Source organism: Papaver somniferum, chromosome 9 (genome assembly GCF_003573695.1).
Source record: "Papaver somniferum cultivar HN1 chromosome 9, ASM357369v1, whole genome shotgun sequence".
In the NCBI taxonomy this organism is placed as follows: Eukaryota; Viridiplantae; Streptophyta; class Magnoliopsida; order Ranunculales; family Papaveraceae; genus Papaver; species Papaver somniferum.
In genome coordinates this window covers 15,034,926-15,057,502 of record NC_039366.1, presented here as the reverse complement: position 1 = coordinate 15,057,502, position 22,577 = coordinate 15,034,926, and the positions used below count along the sequence as shown (strand labels likewise).

The 22,577-nt window shown below is 35.2% G+C and overlaps 1 protein-coding gene and 1 pseudogene across 1 annotated transcript; both read right to left on the bottom strand.

The window, feature by feature from the left end:
• Positions 1-4,389: 4,389 nt before the first annotated feature.
• On the bottom strand, positions 4,390-5,020 carry LOC113311443 (annotated as a pseudogene).
• Positions 5,021-11,623: 6,603 nt separating this feature from the next.
• LOC113311442 (F-box/kelch-repeat protein At3g23880-like) lies at positions 11,624-12,847 on the bottom strand. Its single transcript, XM_026560281.1, has one exon. The coding sequence runs from the start codon at positions 12,845-12,847 to the stop codon at positions 11,624-11,626; it is 1,224 nt and encodes a 407-aa protein (XP_026416066.1).
• Positions 12,848-22,577: the final 9,730 nt, after the last annotated feature.

The following is a 22,577-nucleotide window of genomic DNA, read 5'->3' as shown; positions in this document are numbered from 1 at the left end:
GGTTTTTCTGTCCTAACTATTTCCAATCTTTTTTCTGTTAATTGATCACTTACATTTGACAAAAAAGTTGCCATATAAAGGTCCTCTCTCGCTTCGTTCGGTGGGCCCAATAAGAAATAGGTATAATTTGATATTCATGTTTATACTCATTGCGTAGGTGTTTTAAAAGAATGCGAAATTGGGGGATAAAAAAACTAATTGGGGGATAGAGGAAAAAGACAAAAACTGGATCCAAATATCAAATCAGGGTCACCCTTTATCTAAGTATTTTTTTAAATCCTAATCTACCCCTCACTAATCAGGTTTAGTGGTTAATAATAATTAGTAAAAATCTTAAGTATTTGTTAAATGATTAGTGTGTATTTGTATTTGTATTTGGGTGAATGAGATGAGAGTAGAAAGATGAAAAAAGACTTGAGAGGGAATTTTTTTTGGTGAAAGTGGAGGACGATTGTGAAGAGAGAATTGCTACTAAGAGGTTGAAAATTTAATTTTTCTTGCTTTGAATCCACATTGCAGCTGAAATAGCTCGGTGCCGGCATTGTATTCAACCGAAAAAATCATGCTGGCATTTTTTGGAAATTTTCATAAATGTTTGCCACTATCCGGGGGGTCCGGGGGCGTAGTCAGTTAATTCTCGAGTATGCCGGTACCTGCGCTGGCATAGTATGTTGCTTAAATTTCTATGTCAGCACATGATGAAAAGTATCCAGGAAATTTCAAACTTTTTTCACTTGACTATCGGCATTGATAGATTTCTATCGAGCATGCCGGCACTCAGTTCCGACATTTAATGTTAGTTACCAAGTATGCAGGCACCGTTTTCCAGCATGGTCTTCATCAATTCCGGCATGATATTCATCACTTTCGGCGATGTAATTTTTTTTAATTTCTGACATGGTCTTCATCTATGCCGGCATTGGTCTTCATCACTTCCAACATGTCTTCATCATTTCCGGCATGGTCTTAATCACTTCCGGCATGGTCTTCATCAATACCGGCATGGTATTCATCACTAACGGCATGGTCCTTATCGCTTCCGAATGATAAAAAAAATCATTTTCAAGGGAGTGGGAAAAATTTAAAAAGGAAGAGAATTTGAAAGGGAGTGGGGAAAATTTAGAGTTTGAAAGGGAGTGGGGAAAACTCTAATTTGAAAGGGAGTGGGATATGATTTTGTTTTTTGATTTTTATTTCGAGCAAAGAGTATTTTAGTATTTTCATACCAAAAATCACCCCTTAGCACATACCATGGGTCGGGGGAAGTAATTTATATCCCCCAATTAGTTTTTTTTATCCCCAATTTCGCATTCTTTTAAAATGCTTTTCAGTGATATAAAGTTTACAAAAATCCATGGTATAGTTTGAGAGATAAATCATTTCTAAATTATTATCCATAAGTGTATAATTGTAAAGAATACTTAAAAATACTCATATTCCTTGCCTTAAAAATTGTGCAAACTTGAACTAGGTCATCTAATAGTGGGACGGAGGGAATATTAGTCTACCAAAACCTCCAAGAGAAATACTGTTGAGATTATTAGTCCCACATTGTTGGGCAATCTAAGATCCTGCGGCTTATAATCCCTTAGGACCTCTCCACTCATTGCCAATTGGTTTTGAGTTGGATGCCCGCAGACTTTAATATGGTACAGAGCAGGAAAAGATCCAAATATATTTTTCTGATCAATCGCTTCCGCATAACTTTTTTTTAGATTGTTTATTCCCATACTGATTATGTTAAGATCAACAATGAGTTGTTCTTTGCCATTTATACCCAGAGTTTCAATAAGAAAGATTATTATATCCAATCCTTTTTCTTTGACAAACTTTTTAATCTGGGCTACGAATTGCATAATTAGTTTTTATTCTCATTGATAGCTTATCACTACGCACTATCAATGAACAAAGAAATTAGTATTCATGGTTCTATCTGGACATCATGAGTTTCTTCTCTTAATTTGCAACTATGGGTATCGATCATACACCAAACATAGTTCCATTTGATATCAAAAATTATAATGATGATTTTTGTTTTTCTTTAATCAAACTCTAAAACAAAGGTTCATTCCTCTAATTGAGGTTTTCGTTTGTTTGACATGATCTTTCTTGTCATCAAGAATATCTTGCCTTTTCAGGCAATCAATTTTTTTTTATGTCCATAAAAATTATAAAACAAAGTTTTAGTGACTTTGATTTTCACCGTCAAACCTAAAATATTCTGATTTTCGTATATCGGAAGTTAGCTATTAGTTCTCAATATTCTGATTATCCCATTAAATCAGTTTTCTAGTCTATTGATTTTCATAGACTATCAGTAAGTGATCATGGCCTTTTTTTGTTAGGGTCTATCAATACAGTTAACTTTCTTTTGTTCTTTCCATTTTTCATGGCAAAGATTATTGCTTTAAAATCAACAATCTAATTACTCTATGTTTTTATTTTGTTGATTCTGATAGCCTAATAAAATTTTCTGCTATCATATTATTCCTTAACTTTAGCATGATTTTCTTTGTTAATGTAAAAGATATTATTTCCGAAACTATTTTCATTCCATATATTAAGCACTCGTTAAATGAAATGAATATATGTTGTCTTCATTTATCCAACGTGATTCTTCCATTTCATAGAGAACTAAATTTTTCTTCAAAGCATGGATGGAGGGTACAACACATTTTCCTTTGTTAGTGTTTGTGCGTTCATTGGCACTTTCATTTAATCAAACAACTTGATTTTACTCAGTATTATTCAATTATTTCACATTTAGAACAACTAGTTGATCTAGCTAATTTTGTTTTTTGATATTGCCACCATCGATTGGCTCTCTAATTCTTTGATATTGCCATCATCTATTGGCTCTCTAAGTTTTGATCAAATCATTACTTCCAAAGATATTTTCTATATTTTGGAATCTCATGTCGATTCATGCCACGGTTTTGCTCCGCTACTTAATCTCTTCTTGAATCTTTAACTGATCCTTTCATGGTCGGTTTTATTCTTCGTGTGGTTTGTTAAACACAATTAATCCTGTTTGTGACAGTGATTTTTTTTTATGTTGTTGCCACAATTTAAGATTACTCTCCTGCATATTTACTGGCAATTAAAGATGTTTTACTTTTGATCAATCTTTTATTCTTGTTGTCAAGAATATTCGTATCAATCCCAAAATACTTTCATCTTACCATTTTGGTAACCCATCTATTTTGTATGGTCTCATATCTCGGGAAAATCATTCCATTTTGGGATATCTCTAATTTATTCAGCATCTTTATCAATTTTCATCAAAGATGCTCGTGCAAAGGTCTCTCTATTCTCAAACAATCAACAGTGAAGACGTTGTGCAATATTCATATTTTGCACATAAGATTCGTGGATGATTAAATATCTCCATGTGCTCATATCTCTGCATTCAAGTCTTGTTTATCAGTTTAACGAGTTTATCTCATTATTATTTTGTTTTCTCTTGTGAAAACTTTCATAAACGACGACCACCATCAGTTCAAGTTGTTGGTTTTGTCTATCATGTCTTGTGTTGGTTAGTAATCAACAAACCAAGTCTACATCACTCTTATAAACCTTGGTGTTGAAGTCTATGTTACAAGATTCTACTTGGAGTTAATGCGACAAGATTCTACATTTTTACTCAAGAGTTTTCAAGTTAGACACTTCAAAAAAAAAATCCGTGTCCAACTTGAGGGGGGGTGTTGGAACATCTCGTCCTATACAAGATACCGAGCAAGGTGACCGTGAAGACTGTGGCCGTGCAGTTTCTTTGCACGTGCAATTGTGAAGATAAAGTCAAAGATATTTAGAAGACAAAGTCATTCTAATCTAGATAGCAAATATGTTTGTTCTAGTACCTAGTCAAGATAAGTTAAGTTTGTTACTATCTTCTAGGATTTAGGGTTTACTAATTATCCCATCATTCCTATAAATAGGAATACCAATGTAAATGTAAATCATCTCAGTAGTACTGATGATCAATACAATTCACCTCTAGAGGGTTTTATCAGTGGACGTAGGTCAAGTGACCGAACCACTTTAATCTCTTGTCTCTTATTTGTCTCTGATCCTAACTCTTATCATAAATATAATATGGTATCAGAGCAGGCTATTTGCGACGAGTCATTGACCGCGTCTATACTCCGCGTCACCCGATTTATTGTCCACGTGTTAGACCCAACAAAGGCTACACGTGAGGCGGCGTGTTGAGATTATTAGTCCCACATTGTTGGACAATCTAAGATCCTGCGGATTATAATCCCTTAGGACCTCTCCACTCATTGCCAGTTGGTTTTGAGTTGGATGCCCGCAGACTTTAATAAATACCATTAAAAAAAAGTGTAAGTTAAGTTCAAAACTCATGATTCATGAACCACCGTATCATTACTACGTAGAAACACCTGTTGTTGATTCCGGCTTCATTACCAAACTTGCTGTTAACTCATCGTACTCTGGCACAAACTCCTCAAGTCCATCCACCAATTGCTTGGCATTTTCAGCAGAAACGATAATGCGACGTGCAGAAGGAGATATAATCCTATCAGCAACTGATTTATTATCTATAAAAGACAACAACCAGTTGTAAAACCCATCGACGTTTAAAAGTCCCACAGGTTTACGATGGATTCCAAGCTGAGCCCAAGTAATGGCTTCAAGTATTTCTTCAAAGGTACCATATCCACCAGGAACAACAATAAAAGCATCAGCATGACGAGCCATCTCGGCTTTCCTTTGGTGCATACCAGAAACAACTCTAACTTCTCCAACACTCTGACCAGTTAACTCTTTAGGCTTTTGGAATAATCCCTAAAACATGGCGCCCGCCATCATGAACAGCCTTAGAAACATGACCCATGATTCCAATACTACCACCTCTATAAACCAAATTAATCCCTCTTTCCACCAATTCCTTTCCCAATTCAACGGCTGCTTCTTCATAAACAGGTTTGTTTCTTGAACTACTACCACAGAATACGCAAATCCTGTTGAATCTAGAGTTGTTTGTCACCTCCATTTCTTTCTCTTTTAACTCTCCCTTCTGTCTCTAATGTAAAAGAAAGTTGATAGAGATGGTAATGTCTGTTGATGCGTTTACATATAGAGGGAGTTTATTAGGTATTTTAGTAGGAGTTCGATTAGAAATTTGGTTTCGGTTTGCTAGATACTATAGGATTCCTTTCTATAACTCTATTCGGATTGTTGAGATATATGTTTTGAAAACATTAATTAATTTCTGAATAGTTGTCTCTCATTTAAATGATTTTAATGTGATTTTTATTTTTTCTGAATAAATTTATTTCATTTCTAATGCCAAAAACCGTTTTTTGTTGAATAGGTTAATGGTGCTAATTAAGAACTTAATAATGCATGTCAGTTAATCTTATTTAATATTTTGGTTATTGAAAATCAGTTTTTGATAAAAAAAGAATTTGGAGAGTTGTAAAAAGTCCTTTTTCTTATGTTAGAGTTTTCTATCATGTTTCTTGAGTTTATTAGAAAATGAATTTGTGTGAGAAAGAAAAATAAGTGTGTGATCATCCTTGATTTTTCTAAAAGTGTTTCTGAGCAAGAATGAAGTATAGAAGGTTCACATCCTCTCATCGTGCAAGAGTGATTGTGTAAGAGATTGAATTCGGATGTTTTATCCTGGGGACGATGCGACATTGAAGAACTGCTTGCACAATCTTAGGCAGAGCCGCGAAACGTCTTAAAGAAAGCGACCTAGTCCGCGACTCAGCCATACTAATTGTTTCGTGTTTGATTTTTATTTTTTGCGCAGGCATAATTCAGCAATTGTTCCAACAATTTTAAGACGTTCTATTCTGCCACGGAAATCAAAATGAAAACGATTGCTGAAACGCGATAAGTATCTTTGTTTTATTTCGTTTTATAAAATTATAACCGGAATTTTTTTTATTTAGCGATTAAACATGATGCTTGAGATTTTAGGTAACATGGTACCTAAAGTTAACTTTATGTCTAATCTTGATGGACTAGGAATGTAATATGGATAATATTTTTTATATCATGAATATCTAACGTAGAAAAATAATATTGATGTGAAACGAATATTTATAACATGTTGTAGAGTTTTATTTTTATCTCCTACAAAAAAGTGAATTTGGTCTTGAAATTTTAACCGGGTGTATTAGATATCATAAGGATTATCCACGTAAAATTTCAGAATTTTTGGAATCTGAAAAGTATTTTTTAAAGTATTTTAAAAAACTGAACAACGTATCTGAAAATATTCTGACGGGCAGAAATTTAATCCTGTTTGAATATGTTTTTTTAAATGTTTTTGTGGATAATTTGAATTCATATAACATGAAACATTTTTGAAAATTTCCATTTGAAGTTTTTGTTTGAGAGATGTGGTGATAACAAAATCGTTATGTATATATATCTAAATATTTGAAGTGATACTTGAGTTTAGAGAATACAGATGTAACAAATTACATAAAAAATCATGTTTTGATATTATACTTCATACTCTTGTTTTGGAAATGAAAAAGAATATCATTGATAGCAATCAAACTAATGCACCCCATATGTTTGATAATATGCTTAATAGAAAGTTATAAGTATATGTACGATGTTATACGACTATATAACTTTGAATCTTTGTTTGACAATTAAGAGAAACTTGGAGTACTATATTATTTGATTTTAAAGTAATTATGTAAGTGCATACCTTACTTATTTTTTGGTTTTAAATGCTCACATGTACATGATTGTGAGAGGTGAAAATTCACTCACTTGAGCAAGTTTTTATTTTCCAATGAAATAAAAATTACGGGAGACTAATCGATATGAGGAGCAATGGGGTTGCTGATTTCTTTGTTGGTGCGCAAAGAATGGACAATGGTTTATAACCAATTGAGCTTTAAAAGAAATTGAGGTATGTTTGATGAACTATTTGTAGTTATTGCAGTGATCAAATAATGGTATTCTAAATTGAATAAATTGATTTTTCAATATTAGAATAAATTTTAGGGAAACAAGATATTGAGAATTATTGTATATGAAAATAAACATGCGACTCATGTAAGTTTGGAACTTATGAGATGGAATTTTATACGAATCAAAAACCGAAATAATTAGAAACCTAGTCAAAACAAATGTGAATATCAACTTTCACCAAGAAATGAACAAACTATTGTTTATGAATTTATTTGCTATTCTTGCACGGCATTGCAAGGATATCAAATGTTATTAACAACCCTTTTCAAGCTTAGTTAATGTGAACTATGAATACGGTGAGAGGTTGATATAGATTGGTGTTTTACACCATATTTGTTTTGATAGGTTATGATTCGAAAGTTGAACCAAATCGTTTTGAAAGAAAGTGGCGTTGAGATATACTCACATCACTAGGATTTTCGGTATTGGTATAGCCTAAAAGTTTACTTTGGGTAGAACAATCTTGTTAAAGATGTATCTAGTTTCCAAGATGTTCATCTTGTTAATAACAAGATGTTCATACCTTGTCATAAACAAGAGTGAGATAAGAAATTTGTTGAATTTGATCATTGCACTACTACACATGATATGTTATGGATAAAATGTTTGAGCATAATATTGCAATTTTATCATAACATAAATTGAATTTTGAATATTTGAAATATGAGATTTTGTCATGCTTTTTAAGAAATCAGTGAGTTAGTGATGAATATGAGCATGTTATATTTTCTTATAAACTTGGTAAATTTTTGAATAACATGTATGTAATCTTACCTAACTCATATAAGCATGTACCCTTTCAAATATAATGCGAGTTGTATAAGTTTTAAATGAAATAAAATGTTAGAGAATTTTATAAAAACATGTGTGATGCTTTAAATGACTTGTATTGATATCAAATATGATACTTTGAGTAGTTAACTAGGTGATGTTGTCTTCACTAAAATTGTTTGAATTTTTACCCGCTATCTTGTGTAAAACGCTTTGGATTTAAATCATTGGTTCATTAGTTTTTCACAATTTTTGGAGTCTTTTGATATTGTTTCGAAATTGTTGTTTTAGTCAAAAAATAGTGAGGGTTCCATAACCTATGTTTTACAAACTTTGATTTGAATTAGAGGAACTAGAAAAATGAAGGTGACGAGTAATTCACTAAGAATGAACCTAGAAAATCATATTTAGTGAGACTAAATTTTAGTCATGAATATTTTGTTGCTTATAATTTGAAAGATAACTTCTCATAAAAAGTAACTTTGTTGTTTAAAAATTAAATCTTTGGAAAAATAAATTCGTGAACATATCATCTTTAGACAAGCAAACATAAAATTGTTGACACTTGCATTCATGTCTCTAAATTAACTTACATGCTTGTGTTGTTGATGTTGTTTCTACGATATATGATTTTTTATAGTCATAAGTAGAAATATATACTTTTTGTAAGTCAAAGATGAGAATATATGTAAACCAAGCATGGAAAACTATGTAGCTTCTACCAAAAAAGAAAGCATATAAATTATATATTTATCATTTATATTCTGAAAACAACTTTAAAACAATTTAAAAGAGATAAATTGTTTGCTTGATTCATTCAGATGATTTCAGAATTGATGAAAGTGAAATGCACAATACTCTTTGTTTTGTATGCATTGGTGATTTTTTGAATTTTTATTCTAACTTATAGGATGAAAATGAAATTGAGAACATGCTTAGTTTACTATTTGACATGAAAGACTTGAATGAAGATGGTGTATGTTGTTAAAAATAAATTTTTTTTCTTTGGATCTATTTCATTTCAATGAAAATAGAATTTTAAAAGAGATAGAAATATATATAATCTTGACTGTAAACAGGTTTTCACTCATTTGGTTTAGTGCTAATGATTTTGAGATTGTGTGTGATTGCACTAGACATGAGTATGGTAGCTCAGTATGCTTCTTTGCTACGTGATTGATTATATATATATATATATATATATAAGTATTTTTTGTAGTGGGGGTGTAATATATTGCTTCCATAGTGGGGGTTAATTTATATTCAGATTTACCAATCCCAGTATGGAAAATTGGTAAAATATTGAGAAGATTTTGAGGTGTTTCAAACACATCTTACGCCTAGAAATACACTATCTAAATGGTTACCGCGATCCTTTAAGGATATTGCGAAGTTGATTGGACATACTTTCAGTTGAATCCTTTAAGGGGTGAAGCGATTCGATCCTCTAATAGATAGAGGAACAAACATATAAATCCAATGTGATAGTATCGCGTCAATTGCAAGAATTGAGAATGCATGCAACGACAACTATAAGAGTTGATATTTTGAAAATGGATTATATAATGTCTCAAAATAGTTTTCGTTAGTCTTTTGACCAAAGGATTGATAAGAAGATTTGAATACATCTTAGAGATGAGGTTGATGCCCATTGTGATTGAGTCATTTGTGATGGATACCCAACCTATAAATAGGTTCAAAGGGACTAGACGAAGTCATAGATGATAGCATCATTGAGATTGAGTTATTTACGATGCGGTTACCAACCTATAACTCAAGATCTCAAAAGTAGGTTCAAAAGGGTAACCCTTACCTATGGAGTGAGATACCAAAATATAGGTTAAAATGGAACACCAATTCATAGATAATATGGAGATGCGAGAATCATGCTTTTGAAGAATTCATCCCACGGCATGATATCCTGATGTGAGTAGAGGTTGAGTTTAAGTTTTAATTTTTTAATTTTTTAAACTCTTAATGATGTTTATATCTCTATTTAGAGTGGAGTTATTTCAGGAGTACTCTTGATAAACTCACCTATGTGAATGTGAAAGTGTGGCCGCTTTCTATGAGAATATGGGAAGTTCTCTAAATCATTCATTAAACTGGGATACAAGCACAGGGACGTAATGTGCTGGCTTTAGACTTTACACTAATATAGTCGTGTGTCTTAAGCGATCTTTTTATCTACAAGAGTTCAAGACTTGTGTTCACTCTATGGTCAGATTTTAAGAGAGCATGTTAATACTATGTAAAGGTTCAAGTCGCGAGACACCTTTGCTTATGCACATCTCTGTATGTTCTTGCTGAATGTTTTGAAAAATATAAGTGGGGGATTGTTGAGATATATGTTTTGAAAACATTAATTAATTTCTGAATAGTTGTCTCTCATTTAAATGGTTTTAATGTGACTTTTATTCTTTATTTTAAAGAATAAATTTATTTCATTTTTAATGCCAAAAACCGTTTTTTGTTGAATAGGTTAATGGTGCTAATTAAGAACTTAATAATGCATGTCATTTAATTTTATTTAATTTTTTGGTTATTGAAAATCATTTTTTGATAAAAAAAAGAATTTGGAGAGTTGTAAAAAGTCTTTTTTCTTATGTGAGAGTTTTCTATCATGTTTCTTGAGTTTATTAGAAAATGAATTTGTGTGAGAAAGAAAAATAAGTGTGTGATCATCCTTGATTTTTTTAAAAGTGTTTCTGAGCAAGAATGAAGTGTAGAAGTTTCACATCCTCTCATCGTGCAAGAGTGATTGTGTAAGAGATTGAATTCAGCTGTTTTATCCTGGGGACGACGCGACATTGAAGAACTGCTTGCACAATCTTGGGCAGAGAAAGCGACATAGTCCGCGACTCAGCCATACTAATTGTTTCGTGTTTGATTTTTATTTTTTCCGCAGACATAATTCAGCAATTGTTCCAACAAATACGTATATCGATCCTTCAACAAGTTCTACACGAAATTTGTGTTTGTTCATATTTCTTTTTCTTTCAGTTACTTGCACCCTTGTAAATATTGTTGATTCATAACCGAGATTTTCATTGAATTTGGATTTTTTTTTTTTAATGATCTTGACATAGAGTAGCAAACCAGTTCCAATCACTTAATTCATTTTTGATTGATAATATTTATTTTCGTAAGGTCTTTCAAGAGTGGGCTACTATGGTTCATACATAATCATAAATCAGTCCTTTTAATAATTCTATGGCATGTAATTTTATTTGTATTCTTGCCATGCAAATTGAAAAAAAATAATTATTTGTATTCTTGCCATGCAACTGATGCAGGAAAAAAAAGAAGTAAACTTTGTACTATTGCAACTTAGGGATGGTCTTAGTTGTTGCCTATGTAAATGAACAAAAAGATAAAGTACAGTCTATGGTTATACACAATAGAAAAAAAAATTTGAAGGCAAGAGTGTAGATTTCTTTTATTTTTCTATATGTGCAGCATCTAACGTACGTCTCTACCTTTTCTACCGTACTATCAAAGTAAGCATGTATGGATTAAACCTCTTGCCTCCAAAAATACCCAGTTGATCTTGAGTTGGAAACCCATACATCTTAGGAAGTACAAAGTGAGCGTAGAGAGGCATCTAGATAGGCATGCATCTACTGCCTTCCGCAGAATTTAAATTTAAGGTTATTCAGAACCTTTGGCGGATAGAGTTAATGAATGAAAAAGCGTCCAGAAATATATTTTTGAATTTAAAAAAAAAAAATTCACTGAAAAATTACGAACCAACATAAGAAATAAAGCATAACTTTTATTGCGACGAATCAAAATAAAATCCATTAAAGATCGAATGTTAATATAAAAACTTAATGTAAATGATAACTAAGGAGAAGACTCGATATAACTGCCTCAATTGTTTCCACTAATTAGCTCCTTCAAGATTCATTCTTACTCCCTCAAGTTTCATCTTAATCAATTTTTTCAGACAAGTATTCGATTTAACGGAAACAAGACTCTCCACATAAAACTCCACATCCCTGCTCTTATAACTATGACGGATGGGCATGGCCATTCTAACTTTTCCACTTCTCGGGTCATATATAAAGAAATTGGAGAATCCATCTAGTAGAATGTCACCATTTTCGAAAGACCAAATTGGCCTACAACACATAAGGTCGTGTAAGTTAATGCTAAATGTAAATCGCTTAGTCCAAGATTCTGGCACTCCATAATCTTGCATGACCCATATATCGATGTGGTCATCCGTATATCCAATATTTAAACAATTGCAATCTCTCAGCACTCCTACACTTGTAAATACTTTCTCGCTGTCGTCCCAATCTTTTCTATTTTTTTCAGGAAAAGGCAACTGCGCCAGTCTTTCATTGCTCAGTTCGAATGAGACTATAAAATCAGAGGATGTTCCTTGGGTGGTATAGCCTAACCAATGAAGAGCTCCATTGAAAAAGGGCAAACTAGACCTCTCTTGCCAACGAAGCCAGTAAGGGATGGTTTGAACCTCATGCCATGAATCTGACCCCATTGTATAAACCTGAATAACTGAACTCTCACAATAATTGTCCCACGGAATGCGTACCACCTTGTAATCATCACTGTTATTATCAAAACCAAATCCATATTTAGCATAAGACCAATTCTTGTCGGAACTTGGACTACCGCATCTAGGGATTTGTTTATATTCTTTTGTCGTTGGGTTCCAAATACAAATTCTTGTAGCATCGCAATCATACGTTACAATACCTAAGCAAATCAAGCCATTACAGGAACCCAATATTCTAAGGAACTTAACATCCTCCTGTCGGAACGGGGAAATAGGGTAATCCACAGGAATTTCCCCATCACATTCATAATCAGATGATAATGATAATGGCAATATAGAAGCATAATCTATAGAACTTATTGCAGGTTTTTCATCGCCTGGCCGTGTCGAATCGTAATGACTAAGCAAGAGTTTACGATCACTGTTTCTTTGAATTGCTCGATGATGGTGATTCTTGATAAATTCAGGTTTAGAAACTAGCGTAAACCAAAGTTTGCATACATACTTACATGCTAAGACGGAACTGGCTGGTAGTTTCAGTAAGATCTCAACTTGAATATCCTCTAGCAGACTTGACAAAGACATAGCTAAATAAATTGTTATGCTGAAGGCGGTAGCGTTGATGAGTTTATGTATATATAGAGAGAGTTTGGTGCTAAATTTGGCTTGGGATTTCTAAATATAGAATTCTATACGAACACATCCTTCCCCGAACTATTCCGAACTCTAATACGTCCATGGAAGGCCCAAATAGGCCTTGGTGGGCCGATCTTGGTGGGTTTGGATAATTTTGTTGCTAACTGTTGCCTTGGCCCTTGAATTTGGATTTCTCTTTTGTGAGAAGGGGAAATTAGGGGGAGACCCAAAAAAAAATATTCTTATTGTCAGGCCCATAATTAATTTTAGGTACCGTGACACCCATAATTATATGAAATTATTAAAAATGTATGTATGGCGGATTATGCATCCGCATGACTGGTTATGCATCAGGGGTATAATTGGCAACGCAACTTAGATATAACATATCTAAAAATCCGCGTCTTGGAATTTTATAAATTTTATATCGTTGGAAATCTTTTTAAGTGAGCTACGCAACGAGTACAAACAAGAATACCAAATTTTTGTTTTTCACGAAAAAATCGGAGGTGATCATCATTTTAGGAAAAATATTCGAAAACTTGATACATAACCATTATGCAGCCACCAAAAAAGATGCATAACACATTCTGCAGACGCATAACGAATTATGCAATCATTTTCTTCACTGCATAACAAAGTTATGCATCTATAACAAGTTGTTAACCGTTTTTTTGGTTGATTTTAGTGCGTACATAAAAAAAAATGATGCATAATGCAGTATGCATGCATATTTACGGATGCATATAAGGTTATGCATCTATTTTCTTAATGCATAATGCATTATGTAGCCATATTTTCAGCTCAACTACACAACAAGACCCATCTCTTAACTTCAAACACCAGATTCATCTGCAACACACTGTCATTCTCAAATAATGGCATCAGAACTCATTTCGTTAAACACCCATTCTCTGATTCCATCTCAAACCCTGAATCTCCATTAATCTTTACCATCTAAATCTTCCATCACTAACTCGTACCAAAACCACAACTCAACTCCATACAGCACCACTAGTTCTTCCCTGCAATTGCAATCAGAACCCATTAAGCTTAATCCTTGTTCTTGGCAGCATAGAACTTCTCAATCTTTCCTCACTCCCTTCTTCATCTGTATAATCAAACTGAACCCAACACCGCAACGTCGACTCAGTTTCTTCCTCATCTGCAAATTCTGTTCAAAACCCTTCCGTAAACCACTGCACACATTTTCATTTCAGAATCTTCATAGATTGATGGTCGTAACATCAATTCCACCTAACTTCATCAATTCTGGAAACAACTTCTACAGAATAATCACAAATTTCACAGGCATTCAAAATACAATAAGAATCCCTAATTTCGATTACCTTTCCCGTAGCTTGAATTTATTCCTTCAATCAATGCCTCCAATTCCTCCAAGCCCTAATCACAACCACCTCGATCATTATCAATTAACATCGACACTTTATCATCTCAAGCCCTCGCTTCTGGGATTGTAAAATTCGTCGATTTGTTTTTCTGAGATTTTAAAATTTGTCGATTTGTTTTTCTGAGCTACTAAACTTCCTAGAGATTATTCACACAAAATCAAGCTCAATTCCTTTGAGTTGAGGTTGATAGAGAGACGAGAAGAACATAAGAAAACGAGAGAATGAAGAGAAGAGAATATTAGACCCGAACATAATTTTACAAATTCTGGGTTTGTGAGAAATTTTCTCACGGAAAATGGGTGCGCGCCTGAGTTTTTTTGGGCGTGGGTTTCACAATAGGAAAATGAGTAAGAATGGGTTTCTTTGTAATTTTCACTTGTGAGAAATCCCAACGAAAGTAAAAACCACTGTTGTTGTTGCTTGAATGTAGCGGTGTAAATTCGGGCATGCCGGGCTTAATTTTTGTGAGTCCGTAAACAAATTTAGTCCGGGCAAAAGTAGATAATTTGCTACCCAAAGACTGCCCAAAGCCCGCTTTTTATACGGGCAGGCCAGATCGGGCCGGACAGGCCACTATTTTGAATATTTTTTTTTAAGTTTAAATTTTCAAATAAACGATATCAAATTTATTTATTTTTAATACGATATCCTTTCCTTTCTAACATTGCATACCGTAAGTAATAGTATTATTTTAGATTTAAATTACAATGACAAATTTTTAATTTTAACCTATAATAAATAATTAATTAGAGTACAATAAACTTTCTAATTAATAAGAAAATATATTATCATTAATGCTTTGAAAAGGTTAATTATAAGTAAAAACAACTATATTTTATTTTTCTTGACACAAAATTGACAATTATAAAATTTTAACTTTTAAATCTTTTTAAGAGGATATTAAATGATTAATGGCACATAGAAGGCTTTCAGGCCAGGTACCAGGCCGGGCATCATAATTAATTGGAAAGCCCGGGACCGAACAATAAATTAATCCAGGCCAGGCTGGGTGGACGATGACGGACCATAACAGGCTTTGGGCTACTTCGGGTACAGGCGGGCTCGGGCGGGTACATGCAGGCTGAGTATTTTCTGGGATTATTTACACCCATACTTGAATGGCATCGCAATAGTATACAAAACATTTGAACCATGTTTTAGGGCATACAAGAAAATTTCAGGGCATACAAAATGATTATACTGACTAGGGTATGGTTATAAGGGGTATTCAAGGATAGGTAAATTACTTAGTTAACCTCAATGAATTTACTAGAACACCGCTGCTACGGTGGGAGGGCTGGTAGCTCAAGGAATGAGACCTATAAACTACAACCTATGTTTTACCTACAGGTATACAGGGTCTTGATGAAGATAGAAAGTAAATAGAGGTTTGTCCACAGGGACTTGGAGGATTTGCTAAAGTTTTCTAAATTTCTAAGGTTATCTGAGTTCAAAGGAGGGTACTAAGGCTTTTGATTCCACTACTTGACCCTAGGCTAAGGAAATTATGATGCAATGTATGTCTTGTTCTTTCCTGAAAGATTACAATGAGGATTCTACTAACTATCCTAGCCAAATTACCCCTAGCATCAGTTGTCTTTAATCAGCACAACTAATCACAGGCATTTAGCTTCTCTAGCTAGTTTAGCTTAAGGCAGTCTCTCTAGTGGATTGAATTCTTGGCCAAAGACCTAGCTCCACTCCTAGTATCAGCTGTCTTCTAACAGCACAGGTGATCACAAGCAGGTAGCCCAAATGGCTAAGCATTCATCCTAAGGCAATTCAGCTCAATAAAAGAACATACAAATACATTAACATTCCTAGCATATGATCAAGAGCTTCCTCTAAACCCTAGCAAGTGAATTAGAACATGGACATGCTTGTAATCATGATACTAACAGCTATAAACATGCTCCACATTACACAGCATACAATTCACATTCAACCTTTATGCATAAGAGAGATTCAACATGAATTGAAAATGAATTTCGAAATTAATATTGAACTGCAAATATTGGTCACTGGCTAGCCCAGAGATGCCGAATTTTACAACCCCTAACACCCTTTTATAGTTACAACAAAAAAAATCCAAAATCCCCAAATCAGTAAAATTAGGGTTTACTAAAAAATCTAAAATTGACCTTTACCTAATCTCTGAAATCAATCAGTGGTCTCGACCCATTCTTCTATTGCTTCTCCTCTTCCGTAATTGGTGGTTTGATTTCACTAACTCTGTTTCTCTCAAACCTAGTTTCTAGGTTCACTGTTTTTGAAAAGATAAAAGGGTTGAGAGAGAAGGAGCTAGAGAGTATCATGGTGGTGTCCTTTAGTGATGGAGGGGGTGGCTGATTGATGGGGTACAGTGATGGAGGTGGTTGAGCGGACATGGTGGTGGTGATGGTCGCTGTAGAGGAATGGAGAAGATGGAGTCGATGGTTTTGGCAAGAAGGGTGTGTTTGTTTTGCGGGTATAGGTATTTGGTTGTTTGGGTGTTGAGCGGGCTCATCAAATCTTGATGTTTCGTGAAGCTGAGCCGTGTGATGCGGAAATGATAGATCGATCTAACGACGAGATGGAAGGGAGCGAGGAGCGACCGTTGGATGCTGAAGTACAACGAAGCTGACGGCTCAAGATGGAGTTAGGTGTTGTAGTGTTAGACAGGAGCTTTAGACTTTGATGACTGGCGATGCTGCGACCGTAAGATGCTGAGATGATCCAATCTGACGGCTAAAAAGGGAAACGGGTATGGATATATGAAATGGACTTGGGTGAGGGTTTTGGGCCTTGGGTATGCCAAGCCCATATCTTCTTTAAGAACAATTCTTCCTCTTCAAGCCCACTTCTAGCCTTTTGGTCTTGTGCACAACATTCTTCGCGGCTTCCTTGTGTAATTCCTCCCGGCTTTTCACTACTTTTCTGCTCTTTTCGCTCCGCTATTCATCCAAACTTTATTTATTACCTAAAAATGCAAAATTAATTAATAAAAATATTTATTCTTGAAAACAATGAAAATACAGAATATGGGTTAGAATGGAGAATTAATGCACAAAAGATGAGTTAAATGCCAAGAAAAATATATAGAAATATGCACTTTTTAGCACTCATCAAATACCCCCAAACCTGAATTTTCCTTGTCCTCAAGTAAAACAAAACTAAGGAAATCCTGCCTATACCACTGTCGCTGGTCTCTCGAATGCATTTAGCGTATGCACTAAGCCTTTTAAACCACTAAGTGTCCCTAGTGGACGAGTGAAGTCTCGTGAAGGTTTGCTTAGAACGTACCTACAAAGTTCTAGGTCAAAATATAAGCTCATATTCCATCAAATGTGACATGTGCAAGACAGTTTAAGCTCACAGCAAAATGGAGATGTCAATCTAGCTGTCTAAGGCACAATCCTAGCACTGATAACAAATAAAGACATGTGATAAGAGTGTAAAGTGTATCTACACATGTGTAAAGAAAGATCGGATGTTATGACTACTAATCACCAAGAGATAGTTTCTCAGGCTAAGAACTGAGGTCGAAATCTAGCTAGCTGTCCGGACTTTACGAGAATTGTGAATGAGTTGGAGGTATTTCACAATTACTCGCGTTGTACATCAATGGCATACACCCTTCCTTGCTTATTACAATAAAACAAAAGATGACTCTTTACATGACTCTTATTTACATTGACTACTCTCTTTTATTTTTGGATAAGAGAGAACTATTTTCTTTACATGACACAAATGGAATTTGAATACTTGATTTTTTTTTTTTTTTTTTTTTTTTTTTTTTTTTTTTTTTTTTTTTTTTTTTTTTTTTTGGAACAAGGAAACACTTTTGATACAAAAGGAAAAAGAAAAAAAAATTACATGACACTTTGCAAGAGGTAGCCCTTTTTGATGCACCCAGTTAAATTCGATGGTTGTTTTTCTTAATGTAACCTCCACCTTCTATCCCAACCAACCAAAGAACAAGCTAGTCAAGTTTCGTTCAGTATTCTAAAGTGATTGGAAACTAAAACTTCCGATAGAACACCTCAAGGTGAGGCTATACATGTATTGGTAGATCGTGCGCGTGCAAGTTTCTTATCAATATGTGAATTGTGCTAGAATCAGGGGTGCCTAAATATCTAGACTAAGACTCCTAAAAATTACATATTTGCACAAGAGTCAACATTTCAAGGTAAATGAGCTCCATTTTTATGATTTTTTTCATTTTTTAATTTTTTATTTTCATTTTTCATTTTTTCAAAAAGAGGGAGGAGTTTTGTTTTCAATTATAGCATGTTATAAGGGTATATACTGATTATCACCCCTAAACCTAAATTAAACAGTGTCCTCAATGTTTAAAAAGTGCAAAAGAAAGAACTGTACAGAAAAGGAAAAACATAAAATAAAATGGAACGTTCAACCTGGTTTATGTACAAGGGTGGACCAATCAGGACGCATAGACGGGATCCTCCAGATCGGTTGCCTCAATGTCAGGCGGAAGTGGTTCAAGGAACGCTTTCAATCGCTGCCCATTCACTTTGAAAATGTTCTTGTTGGAGACATCTTCAAGTTCCACAGCTCCATGAGGGAATACCGTGCGTACTAGGAATGGGCCGGTCCATCGGGACCGCAATTTTCCTGGAAAAAGATGCAGCCGAGAGTCGTATAACAAAACTTTCTGACCCGGTGTGAATGACTTGCGCAGTATACGCTTATCATGAAACAACTTCATCTTTTGCTTATACAGCTTGGCACTGTCATAAGCCTCATTCCTCAATTCTTCTAACTCATTGAGTTGAAGTTTCCGTTGTGCACCCGCCTTGTCAAGAGAAAAGTTAAGTTTCTTGATAGCCCAGTAAGCTCGATGTTCTAATTCCACAGGAAGATGACATGGCTTTCCATACACCAGACGATAAGGGGACATGCCAATTGGTGTCTTATAAGCTGTTTTATAGGCCCACAAAGCATCATTCAATCTCAATGACCAATCTTTCCTTGACGGGTTGAACGTCTTCTCCAGAATGTGCTTAATTTCCCTATTAGAAACTTCTACTTGTCCGCTTGTCTGAGGGTGGTACGGAGTTGCAACCTTGTGGGTTATGCCATACTTGCGTACTAAAGACTCAAAGTACTTGTTACATAAATGTGAACCACCGTCACTGATTATAGCTCTAGGGGTACCAAAACGTGAAAATATGTTCTCCTTCAGAAATGAGAGTACCACCTTGTGGTCATTCGTCTTGGTTGCAACAGCTTCAACCCACTTCGAAACGTAATCAACAACAACTAGGATGTATAATTTTCCTTCAGAAATAGGAAATGGACCCATAAAGTCAATCCCCCACACGTCAAATAGCTCAACTATCAAAATAGGATTCAACGGCATCGTGTTTCTCCTCGAGATACTTCCTAGTTTCTGACAGCGTTCACAAGCAATACAATACTCATGGCAGTCTCTAAACAGCGATGGCCAGTAAAACCCACACTGCAGGATCTTTGCAGCGGTCTTCTTGGCACTGAAATGCCCTCCACATGCTTGGTCATGACAGAAAGATATCACATCTTTCTGTTCCATGTCGGGTACACATCTCCTAATGATTTAGTCTCGGCAGTACTTAAACAAATATGGGTCGTCCCAAAGGAAATGTTTAACTTCAGCCAAGAACTTGGAGCGGTCTTGTCTCGACCAATGTGAGGGCATTCTACCTGTAGCAAGGTAGTTAACAATGTCGGCAAACCAAGGAAGGTTTGACACAGACATCAATTGTTCATCAGGGAATGATTCTCTAATCAGCTCAGATTCATCAATAGACTCACTAGTTAATCGGGACAAGTGATCAGCAACCACATTCTCACAACCTTTCTTATCACGGATTTCGATGTCGAATTCCTGTAATAAGAGTATCCATCGAATAAGGCGAGCTTTAGCATCCTTCTTAGAAAGAAGATACTTCAAAGCCGCATGGTCAGTGTATATGATGATCTTAGATCTTATCAAATAAGATCTAAACTTGTCTAATGCAAATACCACGGCAAGTAACTCCTTCTCGGTAGTCGAATAGTTGAGTTGAGCATCATTAAGAGTTTTACTAGCATAGTATATCACATATGGTAGTCTATCAACACGCTGTCCTAAAACAGCGCCAACGGCATAATCAGAGGCATCACACATGAATTCGAACGGTAGTTCCCAGTTGGGTGGTTGGACAATAGGAGCTGAGGTGAGGAGAGTCTTAAGTTCTTCCCATGCCTTCACACAAGCAGCATCGAAGTGAAAGACAACATCTTTGACAAGTAGATTACACAAAGGTCTTGAGATTTGGCTAAAGTTTTTGATGAATCGCCGGTAGAACCCAGCGTGACCTAAAAATGATCGAATACCCTTCACAGAGTGGGGTTGTGGTAAATGTTGAATGAGGTCGACTTTAGCTTTATCTACTTCAATTCCTTTTTCCGAAACGATGTGTCCTAGAACTATGCCGGAGTTTACCATGAAGTGGCATTTTTCCCAGTTTAAAATCAGATTCTTTTGCTTACATCTAGACAACACAAGGACCAGATGGTCCAAACATTCATCAAAAGAGGAACCAAACACATAGAAATCATCCATAAAGATCTCGAGAAACTATCTATCATGTCTGAAAAAATGTTCATCATGCAACGCTGAAAAGTAGCAGGTGCATTACACAGCCCGAAGGGCATACGTCTAAAAGCAAATGTCCCAAATGGACACGTAAATGTAGTTTTTTCCTGATCTTCCTGTGCAATGTGAATTTGGTTATAACCGGAAAAGCCATCTAGAAAACAGTAGTGACTGTGTCCAGACACACGTTCTAGCATTTGGTCTATGAAGGGAAGGGGGAAGTGATCTTTTCTTGTTACTGTGTTTAACTTCCTGTAGTCGATACATACTCTCCATCCTGTGGTTGTACGTGAAGGGACTAACTCATTCTTTTCGTTCCGAACTACAGTAATGCCTGACTTCTTAGGCACAACTTTAATGGGACTAACCCATTTACTATCTGAAATCGGATATATGATACCCGCATCAAGTAGCTTCAAGATCTCACTCTTAACAACGTCTCTCATGTTAGGATTAAGTCTCCTTTGCATTTCCCTAGATGGTTTGGCATTCTCTTCAATATTAATGTGATGCATGCAAATGGTGGGACTTATCCCTTTGAGATCTGAGATGGTCCATCCTAAGGCTTCTTTCTGCTCCTCAAGTACTCCTAAAAGCTTGTTTTCCTGTTCTATGTTTAATCTTGAAGAAATGATAACAGGTAAAGTATCAGAAGGACCTAGAAATGCATACTTCAAAGTATCAGGTAATGGTTTCAATTCCTGTTTGACCTTAGGAGACTCATCCGAAGATATAACAAACTTCTCAGAAATTGGGAGTTGTTCCACTGTAGTCTGCCATTTAGTGATGTCCATTTGAGGTACAGATTCGAGCAAAGATTGGACTTCACCAATGTATTCATCATCATACAACTCCAAGTTAACATCTTCCAAACATGCTTGCAAGGGATCTTTTGACATAATGCCAGTCAATGAATCTTGTATCAAACTCTCAATCATATTGACCTCATGTACATCCTCATCATCAAGATTCACATGCTGTTGACTAACATTAAACACATTCAGCTCTACAGTCATGTTTCCAAAAGACAGCTTCAACACTCCATTACGACAATTGATGATCGCATTAGACGTCGCCAAGAAAGGACGTCCTAAAATGACAGGAATGTGACTATCCGGGTTTTGTACAGGTTGAGTGTCTAAGACAATAAAGTCTACAGGAAAGTAGAACTTATCAACCTTAATCAAAACATCCTCAATTACACCTCGAGGGACTTTGACGGATCGGTCCGCCAATTGGAGAGTTATGGGTGTTGGCTTCAATTCTCCAAGACCTAACTGCGCATAAACAGAATATGGCAGGAGGTTCACACTTGCACCTAGATCTAATAAAGCTTTATTGACCATGTGGTTTCCTATAGTGCAAGAAATTGTTGGACAACCTGGGTCCCTAAACTTAGGTGGAGTTTTGTTCAGAATGATGGAACTCACCTGTTCAGCTAAGAAAGCACGTTTGTGCACATTAATCTTGCGCTTTTGAGTGCACAAGTCTTTGAGGAATTTGGCATATGCAGGGATTTGCTTAATTGCCTCAAGAAAAGGAATGTTGATGTTGACTCTTTTGAACAGTTCTAACATCTCATTGTAGTGGGTGCTTATCTGTTGGCGAACTAACCTCTGAGGATATGGAGCAACATGAGCATTAGGAG

Excerpts from the sequence above, each read along its gene's own strand:
- LOC113311442 (XM_026560281.1), bottom strand. The coding sequence starts at position 12,847 with ATGTCTTTGTCAAGTCTGCTAGAGGATATTCAAGTTGAGATCTTACTG.